Source organism: Erigeron canadensis, chromosome 4, assembly GCF_010389155.1.
Source record: "Erigeron canadensis isolate Cc75 chromosome 4, C_canadensis_v1, whole genome shotgun sequence".
Taxonomy (NCBI): domain Eukaryota; kingdom Viridiplantae; phylum Streptophyta; class Magnoliopsida; order Asterales; family Asteraceae; genus Erigeron; species Erigeron canadensis.
Window position 1 is genome coordinate 2,421,262 of NC_057764.1, and position 18,637 is coordinate 2,439,898.

Consider the following 18,637-nt stretch of genomic DNA (forward strand, 5'->3'; position numbering starts at 1 on the left):
AACACTCATTCTTTAACGAGTAAAACTATATCCAAAACTTTCTTACAATTATTGATATCTATGATATCATGAATGAATCCACTTCACGAGATGGAAATGACATGTAAAATGCAAATCTTTTACGACTCAAAAAGACGTACTATTGAGCTCAAATTTTTTACGACCTGAAAAGATACATAAATCTAAAGATCAATTTTTGTCAAAAATAGATTTAATGTTATTTAAGTATTTAAAAAAACATGCTGTTGAGTCCACATATACTTTTTAAAAATTGAAAAATAAAGTTATAAAACTAATATTCCAATTCGCAATGGCATTCTCGGGCAGGGAAAATAATAGAGATTTGTGAACCGGCCTTTAAAAGTTTGTAAAATGATAAACAGATGACCTTTTCTTCAAGCCCAAGATTGGATCCATGTGATTTACATACTTCGAGGAATGATCTTTAACGATTATCATCACATTGTTTGTACTAATAAAATGAGATATATTACAATAAAAAATCATCAACTGCATAGTAACTATGATTAATGTCATATCTAATCTCGTCTTTGAATATATAGGTCATAGGATGCATAGTGAATACATCATATCATATCCGAAGATTAAAAAAAAAAGTGCTTCCGAAACATAACAAATATTTTTTTGATGTATTTGCCATTTTATCTTTTAGGTTTTTAGCACTTTACATTTGTCAAAACACAGTTATTCATCGTATATTAACATAGGATTTTTTTTTTTTTTTTTGTGAAAACATCTTCGAATCATAAATATTCACAGTTTATTAGAGGATATATGATCATGTTAAATCCACATGAATATACAAAAAGAGGAATATGATAATGTGACAAGAACGACTTGAATAATCACTCTCTCAACCTATCGATTATAGTCGTAGCGGCTATATGCAAATGTGTATGCTTACTCGATTGTCGGAATCGAAAGTTCAAGTCTACTGTTAATCGATATGCTCGTTGCAAATAGTTTGAAAGATCTTCCTGGGTGTTTGGGTGCATTCTCATTTTTCGAACCCATGACTACTATATAAACACCAAAAGACAACCAACTTCAAACCTACATTGTAACTACTCAATTTTATTTAACATGCCTAATTACTCAAGAACAAAACATTATTGTCTGATATGTTTCTGCACACTCACCAGCATCTTCCTTCGCATTTCAGGTACTTTATTATTACTTTTATTCATTAATTAGTCACTAACTACAAATGTCATATCCTTGATTCAAAGTTTAACAAAGAAAAACCATAGTTTTCTTGAATGGTCAACAAACAAAATATGCCCAGGTCTCCATATGGGGTGACCATGACCCAATGGCAAAAGGTCATCGCCAGCTGGCCCAACCAAGCCGTATGACGCCCCATATTTACTCTATTTTTGTGGAAAACCCGTTAACCCTTTAAGTAAGGGTAAAAACCTTGTTGTCTCATGGACAGAACCTGGGTCTCCTAGTGGCCCCAAGCCAAAAAAATCATAGTTAATGAGGGGCTAATTAACTTGTCAATTCAGTTGTTCATTTTGAATTAATGAGACAAGTTAACATAATATAATAATAATAACTAGCATAAAAGTACAATCAAATTCACATTAGCTATTTTACTTTTGTGTCCACTATAGTTAATTTGTTTAGTTCCTTTGTTTGTTTTAACAGTTGGTGTACCAATTGGAATATGTTATGGCCGTGTGGCTAACAACCTTCCATCACCTACCGACGCCGTGAACCTCATAAACACGAATGGAATCACAAGCATTCGACTATTTAACCCAGTTGCGGAGTCACTACAGCCATTTTCCGGGACAGGAATCCAACTCACTATTGGTGTGCCCAATGAAGATCTCCCTTCCATCGCGGCTGGTGACGTTACCACTGCTCTGGAGTGGCTTCAAACCAACATCTTTGCACATGTCTCCGCTGATCAAATCCGGTAATGTTACTTTAATTTTTTGAACCCATTATACGAAACTTGTATTGCAACCTTACTAATTAATATATATATATAGGCTACAGATAATACATTTTGATACAACTGATAAATTATGTATGAGTGTTCGGATGATACAAACAAATGTTTTATTTTATATACATAGAATACAAAACATGAAACTTAAAAATGTCACTAGCTAGCTAATTGATTTTTATTTTAACCGTTAGTTGTTACTTATCCCCAAGTTCATAATTAAAAGTTAATTAATGTTCGGCAAAGACTCCTCAATGATATAATACTAATGAATTGAAGTAATTATTTTTGGTTGAACAGGTACTTGGTAGTTGGAAATGAAGTATTTTCAAAGGATACATTTTACACACCTCATGTTATTCCTGCCATTCTCAACCTTCATCAAGCTTTACAATCTCTTAACTTATCAGAAAAGATCAAAATATCATCGGCGCAAGCAGCTTCAATTCTATCAAATTCTTATCCTCCATCGTCTTCATCGTTCGATCCAAACATATTACCCGAGTTAACCCATTTTCTTCAGTTCCTACGCGACACTTCATCGCCACTAATGGTTAACGTGTACCCTTACTTTAGCTACATAAACAACCCACAATTCGTGTCGTTGGATTCTGCATTGTTTAGGCCAGCCGCAGGAAGTGTTTTAAACGATCAAAATTTGGTATACGACAACTTGTTTGATCAGACGATTGATGCATTTATATACGCGATGGAGAGAGAAGGGTACGGTGGAATTGCGGTAGTTGTGACCGAGACAGGGTGGCCGACGGCGGATGGTGATGCAGCTAGTGGTGAGAATGCATTGGCTTACAATGGTAATGTTGTGAAAAGGAGTTTGGAAAATGTTGGCACACCTAAAAGGCCTGGTGTTGGTGTTGAGGTTTTTTTGTTTGGTTTGTTTGATGAGAATGAGAAAAAAAGGAATGAATTTGAGAAACATTTTGGGATTTTCGGGGTTAATGGTGTTAAGGCATATGATCTTGTTTTTCATTAAGCTAGCTACATATGAATGAAAATTTAGTACTATAATGTTATTGTTTACATATGTATGCTTACTAGATATTGTTGCATCAATTAAGATATGATTTGGTGATATATATTGTAAGGATATAAATAAATCCTGCTAATACATAACTAATACATAATTTATGTCAAATGTAATTCATTAATTCCCTTTTAATCTCATCCTTTGATTGTGTTATGTTTTATAATCATACTTTTGAAAATGTAATTCATTAATTCCCTTTTAATCTCATCCTTTGATTGTATTATGTTTTATAATCATACTTTTGAAAGGAATTTTGGAATGATAGGTTAAGAAGATTAATATTTTTTAATTGTAATATCGAATAAATCTGTATACACTATTGTGCACCTGGTCATTATCAAATATATTGACATGCATCCTGGCTCCTGAGTACGGACTCAAAAATTGATTTTTGTCTGCCGATTTTTCGATCTACATGAGAGCGATACATCACATACTATGATGGTTAACATGATATAAAAAGAACTGATTTATGTTTTTATATAATTTGGTTTATATGTGATTTATTTATATTTTGTTGTTTCTTAGTGAAAACATGATGTCATTCTTTTTAATGTTTCGTTGTATGTTATTGAAAATGTGTTATTTTTAAACTCTTCCCTTTTTTTTCACCTTTTAATGCTCTCAATGATATAACAACTTATTGATGTTTCAACTGAATACTCAAAATATACCATTAATCAAATTAATTTATAATGTTTATCTCTAAAAAGTAAGTAAGTAAATAAGTAACTGCTCAGTGTCGTCTTTTGCGGGTTTTGAGCCCCAATACCTCGACGGTGTATGAGGAAGGTTAAGATATAGGCAGACCTTACCTCTACCTAAGTAGAGAGGCTGCTTCCAGTTTCTACCTAAATGGTAGAAAAGGCCCTCCAACCTTTGCATGGGATGGGGATCGAACCCATGACTTCTGTCTCCAGAGGCAAGGGTGTTTACCACTGATATTAACGATATTACCCCTACACATTAAATAAATAACCTACACTACTCACCATCAACACTAGTTGCCACCGTTATCATGCTGTCATATTATGATCACATCGTATGGATATTCGCCTAATATTTTTTAAATGTAAATTCAATAGTATATACTTAAACCTTTTTGTGCTATTTTCCAGATGGGTAATGATTAATCCTCGTAAGTTATTAGCCTACAAATCCTCTTAATTAATAGGATTGAGGGTGAGATTAGAAAAGAGAATTGATGGATTATATGTGTTAACAAGTGGATATATTTGGAGGATTTTTATGAGATTGGTCAGTAAGATTTATCATTTTCCTTTCCAAATAGTAAATTTTAACCAGCTTCAAGTCAGTTATGTGTTGTCAAAAGATACTGTAGCTCTGTGAATTTAGGCTATGAATTTCGACTACAAAATCAATGACCCAACTATCACAATTATTTTTACCCCTCTTCTGTTCACACGGAACAAATCAGGGGGGATAGACGAAGACGTGACACATTGAATCCAAGCTGGATGGATGAGGTGGAGATCAACTTCTGGAGTCATGTGCGACAAGCGGATCCCGCTAAAACTGAAAGGCAAGTTTTACAGAGTGGCTATTAGACCGGCTATGTTATACGGGTCAGAATGTTGGCCGATGACGAAAGCCTAAGCGTCTCGAGTAGAGGTGGCAGAGATGAGGATGCTAAGGTGGTCTTGCGGGAAGACCCTATCAGACAGGATCCCCACGGGAGTTTTTAGAGCCGAACTTGAAGTAGGGACCATCATTAATAAGCTAAGATAAGGGTGCTTGAGATGGTTTGGCCATGTTAGGAGAAGGGATCGAACAACACCACTAAGGAGAGCGGAGTCTATTCACGTCGAAGGCATACGAAGAAGGGGAAGGCCGAAGATGAGGTGGGAGGACCGATTAGCGAAGGACCTAATAGAGCTTGGTTGTCGGAGGACATGACGTCGAATAGGACGGCCTGGAGAACTAGGATTAGAGTAGAGGATTAGGTTAGGGTATGACTTTTGCGGGACTGCGATTGACATCTTTTTCCCATAGTGCCTTGCCTAAGGTGGTCTGTGTTTGTTTGGCCGGGAGAAGTAGGCCCAATATAGGTGACTCTAGGCAACAGAAGGCCTTGACCTGACAGGAAAAGAGGTAGGTCGACGGAGGTGGAAGGACAGAATACCGAAGGATATGAAGGAGTTTTCTGGTGGAGGAGGTGGACTGTGAGTGTAAGGCATATGGGAATAGGTTTTTGTATACTTTTTTTTTCCTTAGACTTTGGTTCTCAGTAACCTCCGTAGTGGTTTTGGCCTGAGTAGAGGGAGGCCAAAATCGAGGGGGGAGGTTACTTTTGGCTGCCCCTAAATGCTTTTCCCGTTGGAGGACATGACCGATGAGAGTTTATTAGAGGACTAGGACTAGTTTAGGGGTTTGGGAGCTTGGGAGAAGGCTAGGTTTAGTGTAAGTTAATGTCTAGCTAGGCGGCTTAGTTAGTGTGTTTCATAGGTTGCGCACCACCCGTTATTTTCCTTGGACTTATCGGGCACTAGGATTTCTTAGTTAATTCCTTATATGTAGGTAGGTTTGGGATTTATGCTGAAACACTTTTAAATTTGTTTACGTTCTACATGGTTGTTATTATATGTGTTTTGATGAGTGCTTTTAGTTATTTAGGTCGTTTGATGCTACTTTTCTTTTTTGTTCTCGGGTGTTCTCAGTAGACGGTGTCTAGAGGACTAGGTGTATAGGTTACCTTTGTCGTTTTGGAGCGTTTTAGCGAGTAGACTAGGATTAGTTTGGCTTTGCGGCCTAAGGTACTTCGCTACGTAGGTTGTTTAGCAATAGTTTAATCCCCTTAGTGTTTAGTCATTTCTTACGTATATGTATGGTTGTCCTGGTGATTTATGTCCCTCTTGTTTGAGCTCCTTGCTGAAGACTTTGTGTATTATGTTCCTACATTCTATGTTGTTATTTGCGTATTATGGTTCCTAGATTTTACGTACTGTGCTTAGGTACTTTTAGGCCGTACGTTTGCTACTATTCCCTACTCTTAAGGTAGCCATAACCAGCGGACAGGTATATCGTCTTGGCATTTTCTCGGCAGACAGGTATAAAAACTTTACTCTTTTTACGGTTTTTATATATGCTTGGCCGGAGGTCCTTATGGAAGCAGTCTCTCTACCTTTGGGTAGAGGTATGACTGTCTACAGCTCACCTCCTCCATACCCCGCACAGGGATTGGGTACAGTTGTAGTTGTTGTTGTAGTTGTTGTTCTGTTCACACGGAATTAATTGGACAAAACCTTCTATCTCTAATTGTAATAATCGGTGGGTGGTTATCGTTCTTTAAGTCCGACGGCGGCGAGATAGCTCCTGCAGCCCGCCCTCCCTCGCCACTCCACAGCCTACCCTACCAACAACTTTTTCTCTTTTTCTTTCTCAGATTTCTTTCTTTTTCTTATTTATTATTATTTTTTTTTGCAATTTGTTCTTCAATCAATCAATTTCCGTCTCCTGTATACCCCATAATTACACTCAGGGTGTGTTCCACCCACATAACCGTCTTTTATATTTCAATAATGATATTATTTTCGCATCATATCCAATAGTAAATTTTGGTTGAGTTAATAAACCCTCCGAGCTCAAATGTTGATTTGTTAGATCTTTTTAAAGGTCTGGTTTGCTAAAACATCTAGTATTTTGTCAATAGGTATTTACAACTTTCTATATGCACTATTAACAAACTTGATTTATTAGATATATAAATAAATGGTCCATGTGGTTTGTCATTATGATAATTTAAGGCATTTAACTCATCTAATCACGTTATTCACTATCTTCTAGATGATTCTGGCCCGTTGCTTCTCCCACTTTCCATCTCCAACGACGATGCATTACCCAACCGAATCTACAATCCCAAAGAAGAAGAAGACTATAGCATATCAGAACAACAATCTGATAATGAATCAGAACCAACTCCACCACCACCATTTTTCCCAGAACTCAAAACCCAAATCAACGAATCGATCAAAAGCCTTGGTGGTGCCATCTTCCCCAAGCTCAACTGGAGCTCCCCTAAAGATTCCGCTTGGATTAGCCCAAACGGATCTCTCAAATGCACATCCTTTAGTGAAATTGTACTTTTGCTTAAATCTTCTGACTCATTGGTTCATGATCTCTGTCATGCTTATGATTCTTGCAGTGACTGTGATGTTACCTGACCCACCCGTTTCGTTCTTTCCTTAAGAAAGTGGGGCCCGGACCTTCACCCTGAGAGAGAATTCCGTTGCTTCGTACACAACCACAAATTGGTTGCAATTTCTCAATGAGAAGTCACGGGATTTTACCGTATTTTGATCGACAACAAGATGCCCTAAAAATGGTAATTGAAGACTTCTACAAGGACAAAGTAAGGGAAAAGTTTGAGCCTGAAAGTTATACGTTTGATGTTTATGTAAGAAAGGATATGGCAGTTAAGCTTTTGGATTTTAATCCGTGGAGTGCCTTTACATTACCTTTGATGTTTACTGTTAGAATATGAACACATAAATAACCATATAATCACGAGTAAGCGCAACGGAATAAATCGAATCAAATATGCAATCAAATTAATTAACAAAGAATAGAATTGAGTTGTGTACCTTATGCAAAGCTCCAATAAAGATAATAATAATAAGATTATTATTAATGCTTAGGGTTTAAAGCAAAACCTCTCTACGATCGCACACTAGACACCCCGAATAACGTATGCTAGTACTCGATCACAGACCAAACAACCTTTTGCTTGAACCTTAAACTTCAAAGTCGAAACCCCTCAAGAAGAAGGAATTTCGGCCACTTCAAAGCAAGGAAGAAAAAGGAGATAATTTGCTTATGTGAAAAAATATATGTAACAACCACCAAAACCTAAAATTAAGTCCTCTATTTATAGGGGATAATTAGGTTAAACAATCTTGGAAAACAAGTTAGACAAAGGCTTACAAGGCCTTTGTCATGGCCGGCCCCTTTAGTTTTAGGGCCCAAATCCATTTTCCAATTTTTACATTTTAATCCTCCTTTTTAACTAATTAAATATAATTAACCCTTTAATTATGTTTAATTAATTATTTCGTGATTAAACTAATTAATATATTACTTTAATATATCAATTAATATTATCGAGTTACCGTGTCATTTCGTGTAACCCCGTAGGCTTAAATTATTCCCGGACAAGGACAAAGTAAGGGAAAAGTTTGAGTCTGAAAGTTATACGTTTGATGTTTATGTAAGAAAGGATATGGCAGTTAAGCTTTTGGATTTTAATCCGGGGAATGCCTTTACATTACCTTTTGGATTCAGAATTGTGGAAAGCCAAATGGGAGTAAGGTCAGGCTTGAAAACTGCAGTTCCATATGATTATTTGGATACGAGTGAAGGAAGTGGTTGGGATTAGGGGTGTTCAAATGGTCGGGTTTCGGTTTAGCAAAGTTAATTGGGTCGGTTTAAACGGTTTTATAAAATTTTATAAACCGGCCAATACCCAATCCAAATAGTACCTAACCAATCCAATCCGCCCAAATAAGCTCTCGGGTTAATAGGGTCGGGGACCATTAATCCAAAGTATCTAAACTTCATCTACTACGCATATTTGATAACTAAAGTCATACCTGCTGAATTTTTAAGTGAGCATACAATTAAAAAGAATAATTAACCAGAAACTCAAAACAAACATTTAAATTCCAAACAAGCATCCAAACAAGTACATTAAAATCCAGAAACATGAAAATATCAAACAAACATTAAAAATCCAGAAACAAGAAGCAACATTCAAAATCCAATAACATGAAAACTAATACGAGAAAATAAAACGAAATCACATCCATCAGCTGCAGTAGATTGCCTCATGCATCCCCATTTCATATAGCACGATTGCCATTCTCAAGAAGATCTACAAGTACATAAAAACAAAATATAATCAGGTTTCATGTTTTTGTCCACAACGTTATATAATACAGTACATATATCAAGAAAAGCAACTTACCTTCTTCAATCCTTTGTAGCTCTTCCCAGTTTTCTGCAACATCCATTGGACCTCCACGAAGCCAATTCTAAGTGCAAATCAAACTTTCAACGATAGTAGGAGTAAGAGAACTCCTAAATGCATCTAACACCTTTCCACTTGTGCTAAAGACAGATTCTGAAGCCACGGTCGATACTGGAATTGCAAGAACATCCCTAGCTACCAAAGACAAGATAGGAAACCTCGGACTGTTAACCTTCCACCAGTTCAGTATGTCAAACCTGTCACCTTCATCTTCAGTTTCCTCCTTTAAATACCTATCTAGCTCAGATTTTGAATGTCTCGCTCCACTTTCAGACTTTCTTCTTTTCATCTCCATTCTCACCTGTTTCATAAGAAATATAAAGTTAAATAATACATGAAGAAAAATATTATTTTAAATGAAAGAAGTAAAGATCATTTACCTTTTGTTTTAGCATGATCGATGGCTCCATTACAGTAGACGTGGAACGTTGATTAAACAGTGAGGAAGGATGAGAAGCCTCCATAGATGGATCCGACGTTGAATGAATTCTTACATAATCATCATACAACTGATAAAGAAATTCTTTTATCATGTTACACATAGAGGACCCTTCAATCTCTCCATACACATCAACAAGTAAGACTTCAACATAGTCATCCTTACGAGTTGGATCAAGCATTGAAGCAACAAGTGTAAGCATATTACACTTTTCAAGACTTTCATAATACTTGTCGTACTTACTTTTCATCAGCTTTGCCATATCCAAAAGACTTGAATCACGAACACCGCCACTAACAACATTTTTCAGAAGTGCATAAATAGAAGTGATGTCATCCAAAAATGTGTTTGTTGTCACATAATTGGTGCCAGATACTTTCAAAGTCAGCTCATAAAAGTGCTCCAAAAACTTAGCCAATCTCCTCACATTTGCCCAATCAGCTGCTGTAGGCACTCCAGTTTTTTCAAGATCATCTCTATAATGTCGCTCCTCGCTATCATATCTAGCAAATGTCTTCTCATAACTTTGTGCTGTTTCCAACATCATGTATGTAGAATTCCAACGAGTAGGGACATCTAGAATCAGACTCTTGGTGCTTGTACACTTTTCAAGTTGAGCATATTCTCTAAACTTCTTCAACCTTTGAGGAGATTGACGGATATACTTAACAGCAGTCCTGATAGAATCAACTGATCCCCCTATATGACTTAAGCCATCTTGCACAATTAAATTCATGATATGAGCAATGCACCGCACGTGTAACCATTTTCCTTCCAAAACACATTTGTCCCAATTTGCAAACTTACTTTGTAGATAATTAACAGCTACATCATTTGTTGTAGCATTATCTATAGTAATTGTAAACACATTGGACTCTATCCCCCATTTGATCAAACACATCTCAACAGCTTTACCAATGTCAATACCTCGATGGCTAGATATGGGACAGAAATTCAAGACCTTTTTCCGTAATATCCAATCATTGTCAACATAATGAGCCGTAAGACACATGTAGTTAATTCGTTGGATAGATGTCCATGTATCCGTCGTTAAACAGATCCTACCAATGTTACCCTTAAGTAAGGCAACAACTTTCTTCTTCTTCTCAACATAGAGCTGGTAACAATCTCTTGCCATGGTGGTTTTGGACATAATATGAAAGGCTGGTTGACAAACATTCAGAAAATGCCGAAAACCTTTCCCCTCAACAAACTTAAATGGAAGCTCATCCACGACCATCATGTGTGCCAACGCTTTCCTAGCAGATTGTTGCTCAAACCTCCAGCCAACCATTTTTCTCTCATCTCCATCTCCAGTTTGAATGGTCAAATTTGTCTGACCACTAGGCTTATTGTCTGGATACTTTTGACAATATTTCAAATGATTCCACAAGGTACTAGTCCCATGAACTTTAGTATCAGAAAAGTACTCTTTGTCGCAATAGCGACACATACTTTTATGCTCGCCTTTTGTGTTAACAAACGATTCATAATGATCCCAAACAAATGACCGTTTGCGGCTTGCTCTCGGTTTCTTTTGCTTCCCCGTGTTGTTGTTGTCCATGTTGACAGCGTTATCCACCTCCACTTGATTTCCTTGAGACATCTAAGAATAAACAAATGATAAGTGATTTCATGACATATGCAAAAGTACTAACAGCTATTCAAGTTCTTACAGGAAAAACAAATATGAATAAACACTATATTAATAAAAGAAAACTTAAATATAATGACTCCATGTAATAAAAGACAACACATTTAGAAAGATCCGACAATCTGTGTTAGCATATCATATAATCAAAAAGATTTTAGTTTATCATACAATACATTTGGAACCAAATGTATATGGCAGTAACAACAAAAGACATTAGCATATCATAAAATGAAGGTCTTTTATATGTAAATAAACAACAAGAAAACTAATTTCAGTCACACTTAGGCTTTTTAGAAACATAGTCGAATCATGAACCATAAACTCAAGTTATAAAACGAAAATACTAACAGAAATATAAAACTTGATAAACTTTTTAAAACACAACATCAAATTGGGTATAAATCTAAAAGTATATACAAGATCATTGGAAAAAAATAATCCAAGCAAATTAAATAATAGCAAAAAACCAGTATATGATAATACTAATACTACTACAACTAGTCTGATAACAACAACAACATCAACAGCAACAACAACAACAACAACAACAACAACAACAACAACAACAACAACAATAATAATAATAATAATAATAAAACAAAGAGTGATGTACATACCTCTTTGAGCAGTTGAATGACTTGAATCGTGATGATTGATGAAGAAATTGGAATCCCATTTTATAGACATCAAGGCATGTAAGTGTGTAACTGGTAAAATCAATTCAAATCGAAAACCGCGTGTGTGATTGATTCGATTGCGGATTTCCAGCTTTTAGAAAAGGAAGGAAATAAATTGATTTCAATCTCTAAAATTAGATTAACCCTTCAGACTTCAATAGCCGCTCCAATTTCTAAAGATAAAAAGATACCTACAATATAATATAAAATATCCTAATACAAATTAAACGGGTTTCGGGCGGGGCCCAACCCCTACAATTAAAACCCAAGTCCAATCCATAAACCGCTTGTCTAATTCGGTTGAATCCATTTACCCGACCCAAACCCAAATAACCCATAACCAATTAACCCAAATTCAATTGGGTCGGTCGGTTTTTCGGGTAAATCCGTTTAATGAACACCCCTAGTTGGGATCAGTTTCTAAGAAATGTTGATGAAGAGTTGGGGCAGTAGATAAGGTCCGCCGGTGCGTAGTTATCGTGTAAGCCTTGAATTTATATTATTTTTGTCTCCTTCAAACTTTAAGGGTTTTATTCTTTAGTGATTAAGAGTTGTTTATCCTGACTTATTATTTAGGTTTTCTTTTTCTCGTAAAGTTTTCATACTTTATAAATTGTAACTTCTTAGCTCGTAAAAAAGCTAGCCTCGTTTTATATTAGGTATTTGGATCACAAAATTAACAAGTACAAGTCATACAAGTCCATATATACTAGAGAATTCACGAAAGCAATGCAAGGAGCATAAATAATAGGTAGCTTATGCAGATACCAAGTTACCAACATTGATAGTTAATAAGCTACAAGTGTTGGAATAGTTACAAATTATAGTAGCTTAATGACATCAATAGCAAACTCTCTATATTTTTCGGTGTGCTTTTCTTAGTCTCAAGGCGCGTCTTTCTTTGATATGAAATATTTGCTTAATAGATCATTCCTGATGAAGATATGGACCTGCCGTGATATGATCAGCGGCCGAAAATCCTTTGATTTGGTCAGTTTCTGCTAGCAAATCGTTTATAAGCATTTCTTCAGTTCTTGTGGTGATTCCTGTAAGATACCAGATGGTTGGGGGAGGAACGAGCAGGTTCGCTTTCGATTTAATCAGTCCTTTATCTTGGGTACGTGAAATGATTCTGATAAAGTTTTTGGTTTCACTACAAACAATATTGCATTTGTTCACACTTTTAGGTGAGTGTGAACAAATTAAAATTTGTCACGTTTTTTAGTGTGTAAAAATATATTGAGTTAAAAGTATATGGACATTTCTACACACTAAAAAGTGTGTACAAATAAAAGTTCACACTATACACAGTGTGAACTTTTATTTGTACACACTTTTTAGTGTGGAGAAATTTTCGCACATTTTTTTTTCCAATATATTTCTACACACTAAAAAGCGTGGCAAAATTTTTAATTTGTTTACACTTACCTAAAAGTGTGAACAAATGCAATATGATTTGTAGTGTTTGAAAGGATGGCATAGTTTTTCATTAAGTTGTATGGGTTCTACTTTTCAACTACCTTCAAAATATCTTATAAATCATAGTTTAACTTGCTTAAATTTCATCTGCCAATCATTAAAACAGGCAAGGAAACATTCAACATTTATATTTAGTTTAGAGGTCGGCCAAAGGCATCTCTGTAATGTCGATATACATATAGTAATATAGCACAAAAGGGGAAAGAGTGTCGAAAGACTTCTTATTTCAGTAATAAGCTTCAAAGATCCCTGTATTTCTGCGCAGTTGATTAAAAAATCCAAAGTAAATTTTTGTTTAAACTGAAAAAAAAAGGAAAAAAAAAAAGAAAACAAACCGAGAAAGTAAAAGAAACACATACATCCATACAACGTACACTCACATCAACTTCCAAAATAAATCCCATCATTTTTATATTAATTTTAGTGAAATAAGTATAAATAAAACTCATACAATCCTACATCATATCCTTTAGACATGACTCATACATTATATCTTTATATTAAGCATGAATAGGAAACCGATGAAGAGTAACCGCGCTTACGTGACAAGTTATTATTCGTCCATCACATATCTTGAATCAGTAATCAGATTTTGCCACATCACATTTTATTCGAGTTTTTGAACATGAGATATTTATTGGTGTTTTTGCACCCTATTAATTTTTTGTGTGTTTCTAACCAATATATTATTTCCTCGCCATTTCCGTATTATTATGTACCAATATTTAGTTTTTCTCACACTTTTCTTCTTTAATGTTTTAACTAATATATTGAAAAATGTTATTATTATTATATTATATTATTGATTTTTCAAACTAAATGTATTAATTATCAATTTAGATTTAATTACCGTAATCATCTTATATTTATCGTGGATTACTATTTGCAGCTTTTTACCTAAATTTTAAAAAATTACGGTATTGGTCTAAATGTTTCTTTATAGAAAAAATTGTTAAACGAAAAGTATTTAATCTTAGTTTAAATTATGAAAAATATTTTAGTTTAAATTATGAGGTTCAGATCAAAATAATATAAATATGTATCATATTATTTAAAACTAGATTATAGATCCGGGTCCAGCAATGGACACGGGATTTACGACATTATTAATATTAGATATTACTACATGTAACTCATAAAAGCTTATAAGTTCAAAGTTGAAGATTTAAGTAGATACTAAGTATTCAATTCAAATGTCAATAATGTTAAGCTAATATAAAGAAAGCTAATAATAAAAGAACATTGGAAACATATACCCTCCTTCATCATTTGAAAGAATTCTATCATAGACGAAATTTGTTGTAGTATTTTTTGTCTTCTCATCTTTGTAACATATTAACACCTTAAAGCCCGTTCTCGACTTAACTCGAGATACTGCAATGTATAATTGTTCGTGTGTGAAACCAGGCTTTGTAGATGGAAACCAATTTTAAAGACATTGTAAAAATTATTATTGTAGTTATTTGTTTTGTATTAATTACATAAAATTATGTAAAAAACCAAACGATGACATCAACGAGAGTCAACTTGATGAAATCGAGCGATATAATTGATTAATAAGTCATTAGTTCAACTGTCTTTTAGTATATATTAAAATTAAAATAGTACAATTACTATTAAAATCTTAATATATTTACATTAAATTTAATTTATTCTTAATTAATTAGTTATATATATAATTAATTAATTATATATATAAGATAAAACATATTATTGGATATATATTAGTTATTATTTTATTGGATAAATATTAGCTATTATTCTATTGGATATATATTAGCTATTATTATGTATTAATTATATTGAATTTATCGGGTAAAAAGTGTAAATTTGTGATGGAAAATAAAAAAGTGTAAAGTAAAGTCAAAATTGAAAATAATAGTCAACATTAAAAAATCGAGAGCTATGATTGGTCGATAAGTTATTAGAGCAACTGTGTTTTAGTATAATAAAAGATAGGCAAACGTATATATACCAAACAAAAATATACAGACGTATGAGCTATCATAAAAACATATAATCAATTAGTTTGTGACTATCAGAATCTATAACAATAGTGACAGGATTTATAAAACTTATATGAAATTGCGATACATAAAGCAAAGAACTTCATTCGATGTGGCATTTCATCGAACAGCATGCGCGCAAGCACCAAATCCTCAAATCTAACATGCCACTGTCTCAAAGTTTACTATTTATAATCCGGTTATAGAAGAATACATTTTATCAAAATGGTAATTATTTCACTTTATTGATAAAATGATAATTTGAAATTTATTCAACAGATTCACATTTTGTACGGGATCTAGATCTATCTACTAAACTGTCATTAATATAAAAAGAAATAAACTTTCTAGAAAAGACGCTCTAGAGTTTGAAATTCTCCTGGTGACTTATAGGTCTTAGGTTCGAATCTCTATTTTAGCCAACTTTGAAATATAGGTGTCCTTTATGAGGGCTTGGTCTGGTTTACCTAACTAGGTTTAAGTCTGATGGACAGGGTTTACACCTATTAATAGTAGTGACATCGGGAGGATTAATAGGAGGTTTTTTTCCCATTAGCTATTTGAAATAGGAATTTATGCTTCGAGAGAGTTCTTCAACGCAGACCCGTTTAAAACAACATTTATTAGAACTCTTGCTATGGAATGGCGACAAATTTAAAACGAACTTCACCTCCGGTAAAATTGTCCAATAAATTCGCAATTTGAAACTAATTTTGTCCGCAAGCCAGCTTCCAAAGTCCCACCTCAAATTTTTGGGAGTATTTTCGTAATTTGGAGAGCTCCTGAAATCAGGCTATAGATATTGAAGCTATAGATTTTCCTTTTCCTGTATATGAATTAAAAAAATAAAAACCCTAACTCAAACTGATCGAATCCAATTAAAATTACCAATATCAAAAAATCATAACAATGTCTCAGTTTTTACCGTTCGAAATACAAGAGGAAATCTTGAAAAGGATTAATGATATTCGATCATTGCTTCGATTGAGATCAATTTCAAAAGCATGGAAGTCTCTTATCGATAGCCCAAGATTCATCGCTGATCCTGAAAGACAACGTCGTCATCTCATCCTGGTACATGAATTAGAACAAGAAAATAAATCTGTTTCAATTATTGTCGATAATAATGCTGATGATGATAGTTTTCCCCGAGACCAATATAGCACTCCCATCGACTCTTTCCCAACCTTATTCTCGTACATACATAATTGGGTGACGGACTGTTGGGTTTTACTAAATGGGATGTTGCGAATAATTTGAGTGTCGTTCTTTGGAGTCCTTCAATTAGAAAATCACTTCCGATTGTTGTGCCGGATGTTTTAGATCCATCAAAGAACGACATTCATGTTGGTTTTGGGGTTTGTCCAGGTACAAGCGATCCCAGAGATCGTTACGTCATATTTTCCGCTTGATCTCTTTGAATCACGTAGAGGTGATTTAATGCCTTGGCAAGTTGAGGTTTATACGTTAAGCTCTCGTGTTTGGAGAAGTCCATTAGGTAATAAGCTGCCTCGTAAAGCAATTACATTAAAATCGTTTTTTGGCCCATCCCCGCAGGTAGTAATAAACGGTGTTATTTATTGGCTTGCCTTTGAGGAAGGGAATACTGTTTACGATAGATCATATGCCCTGATTATTTCGTTTGATTTAACAACTGAAGAGTTTGAAGAAATATACTTTCCGCCAGATAATTTGATAAAGTTCCCCGAGTCCCTAGCTAACCAAAGAGAGACTCTTGTTGTGATAGATTATTGCTATAATAATGAGGCCAAGGCAGGAGTTTGTGGTGTATGGGCGATGAATCATCCAAAGTCATTTACAAAACTATACTCTGTTATTAGGGAGGTACCACGGAATTTTCATTTTGATATACTAGAGTTTACCAAGAATGGCGATCCTATTTTGCAAACTAGACATAATGATTCTGTGTCGGCACTTGAAATATATGAACCATGCTCAGAGTGCTATATTGAGCTTGGGTATCGTAGTAAACGTCCAAAAAGTGTGACCTGCTACATAGAAACACTACTTCTACTTAATCAGTCAGATTCCATCATTGATCATGTGTAATGACAATCAATAATCAGTGATTTTATAAATCGTTTTTTAGGTACTTTTCAATATTCATGCAGATTACTTTTTGATTTTCAATTAGTCCAAGCAATCCTAAAAATCTATTGTCAAATAAGATTCTTACGTATGCTTTTTCCATAAAATCGAGAGTGTAATTCCGTAAATTTTATAGGGATCCTAAAGTTCTGCAGTGAAATACTTGGTATGTATATTAAATAATATATATAAAACCCTAATATGTTTATAGGGAGCCACAAATTGGTTGCAATTTCTCAACGAGAAGTCACAAGTTTTTAGCCTATTTTGACCGACAAGAAGGATGCCCTAGAAATGGTAATTGAAGACTTCTACGAGGACAAAGTAAGGGAAAAGTTTGAGTCTGAAAGTTATATGTTTGATATTTATGTAAGAAAGGATATGTAAGTTAAGCTTTTGGATTTTAATCCGTGGAGTGCCTTTACATTTTTGATGTTTACATGGGAGAGATTGGAATCCGCGGAGTTGAGTAGGAAACCTGAATTCAGAATTGTGGAAAGCCAAATGGGAGTAAGGCCGGGTTTGAAAACTGCAGTTCCATATGATTATTTGGATATGAGTGAAGGAAGTGGTTGGGATCGGTTTTTAAGAAATGCTGATGAAGAGTTGAGGCGGCAGACAAGGTCCGCTGGTGCTTAGTTATCGTGTAAGCCTTGAATTTATATTATTTTTGTCTCCTTTAAACTAAGGGTTTTATTCTTTAGTGATTAGAGTTGTTTATCCTGACTTAATTAGGGTTTTCTTTTTCTCGTTAAGTTTTTCGTATTTTTTAAACTCGTAACTTCTTAGTGCATAAAAAAGCTAGTCTAGTTTTATATTAGTTATCTGGATCACAAATTTAATATATACTAGAGAACTCCCGAAAGCAATGCAAGGAGCATTAATAATAGGTAGCATCAGTGTTGTAAATATCGGCTGTATCGGCCGATATCTCGGGATCGGTATCGGGATCAGCCTCTCAAGGAGACGAAATGGTGGGATCGGCTCAAATATCGGCCAATGCTAGTCAACCATGGAATATCGGCCTAATATCAGAATCTTGGTCAAAAATCGGTCAAATATCAAGTATCTCAGTCAAATATCGGCCGGGATCGGTCAAACTCGGTCAAGGTCAATAAAAGTCAATTTTTTTATTTTTTTAATCTTTACAAGTCTTTAAAAGAAACCCTATTTCAATTAAATAAACCCCCTAAGTTTATGTTTA

The 18,637-nt window shown here is 34.6% G+C and overlaps 2 protein-coding genes and 1 pseudogene across 2 annotated transcripts; all 3 read left to right on the plus strand.

The window, feature by feature from the left end:
- Positions 1 to 1,333: 1,333 nt before the first annotated feature.
- Positions 1,334 to 2,972, plus strand: LOC122595381 (probable glucan endo-1,3-beta-glucosidase At4g16260). Its single transcript, XM_043767732.1, has 3 exons — positions 1,334 to 1,370; positions 1,672 to 1,945; positions 2,279 to 2,972. The coding sequence occupies exons 1-3, from the start codon at positions 1,334 to 1,336 to the stop codon at positions 2,970 to 2,972; spliced, it is 1,005 nt and encodes a 334-aa protein (XP_043623667.1).
- Positions 2,973 to 6,182: 3,210 nt separating this feature from the next.
- On the plus strand, positions 6,183 to 18,219 carry LOC122595384 (annotated as a pseudogene).
- On the plus strand, positions 16,145 to 17,437 carry LOC122598084. The gene is made up of 2 exons (XM_043770692.1): positions 16,145 to 16,398; positions 16,882 to 17,437. Exons 1-2 carry the CDS (start codon positions 16,234 to 16,236, stop codon positions 17,392 to 17,394), a joined length of 678 nt encoding a protein of 225 aa, XP_043626627.1. The 5' UTR covers positions 16,145 to 16,233; the 3' UTR covers positions 17,395 to 17,437.
- Positions 18,220 to 18,637: the final 418 nt, after the last annotated feature.

Bases quoted from the DNA above. Each gene is read 5' to 3' on its own strand.
- LOC122595381 (XM_043767732.1), top strand. From the start codon at position 1,334: ATGGCAAAAGGTCATCGCCAGCTGGCCCAACCAAGCC. The intron at 1,371-1,671 runs GTATGACGCCCC...TTGTTTTAACAG, and splicing joins CCAGCTGGCCCAACCAAGCC to TTGGTGTACCAATTGGAATA. The intron at 1,946-2,278 runs GTAATGTTACTT...TTGGTTGAACAG, and splicing joins GTCTCCGCTGATCAAATCCG to GTACTTGGTAGTTGGAAATG.
- LOC122598084 (XM_043770692.1), top strand. From the start codon at position 16,234: ATGTCTCAGTTTTTACCGTTCGAAATACAAGAGGAAATCTTGAAAAGG. The intron at 16,399-16,881 runs GTACATGAATTA...CCATCCCCGCAG, and splicing joins AACGTCGTCATCTCATCCTG to GTAGTAATAAACGGTGTTAT.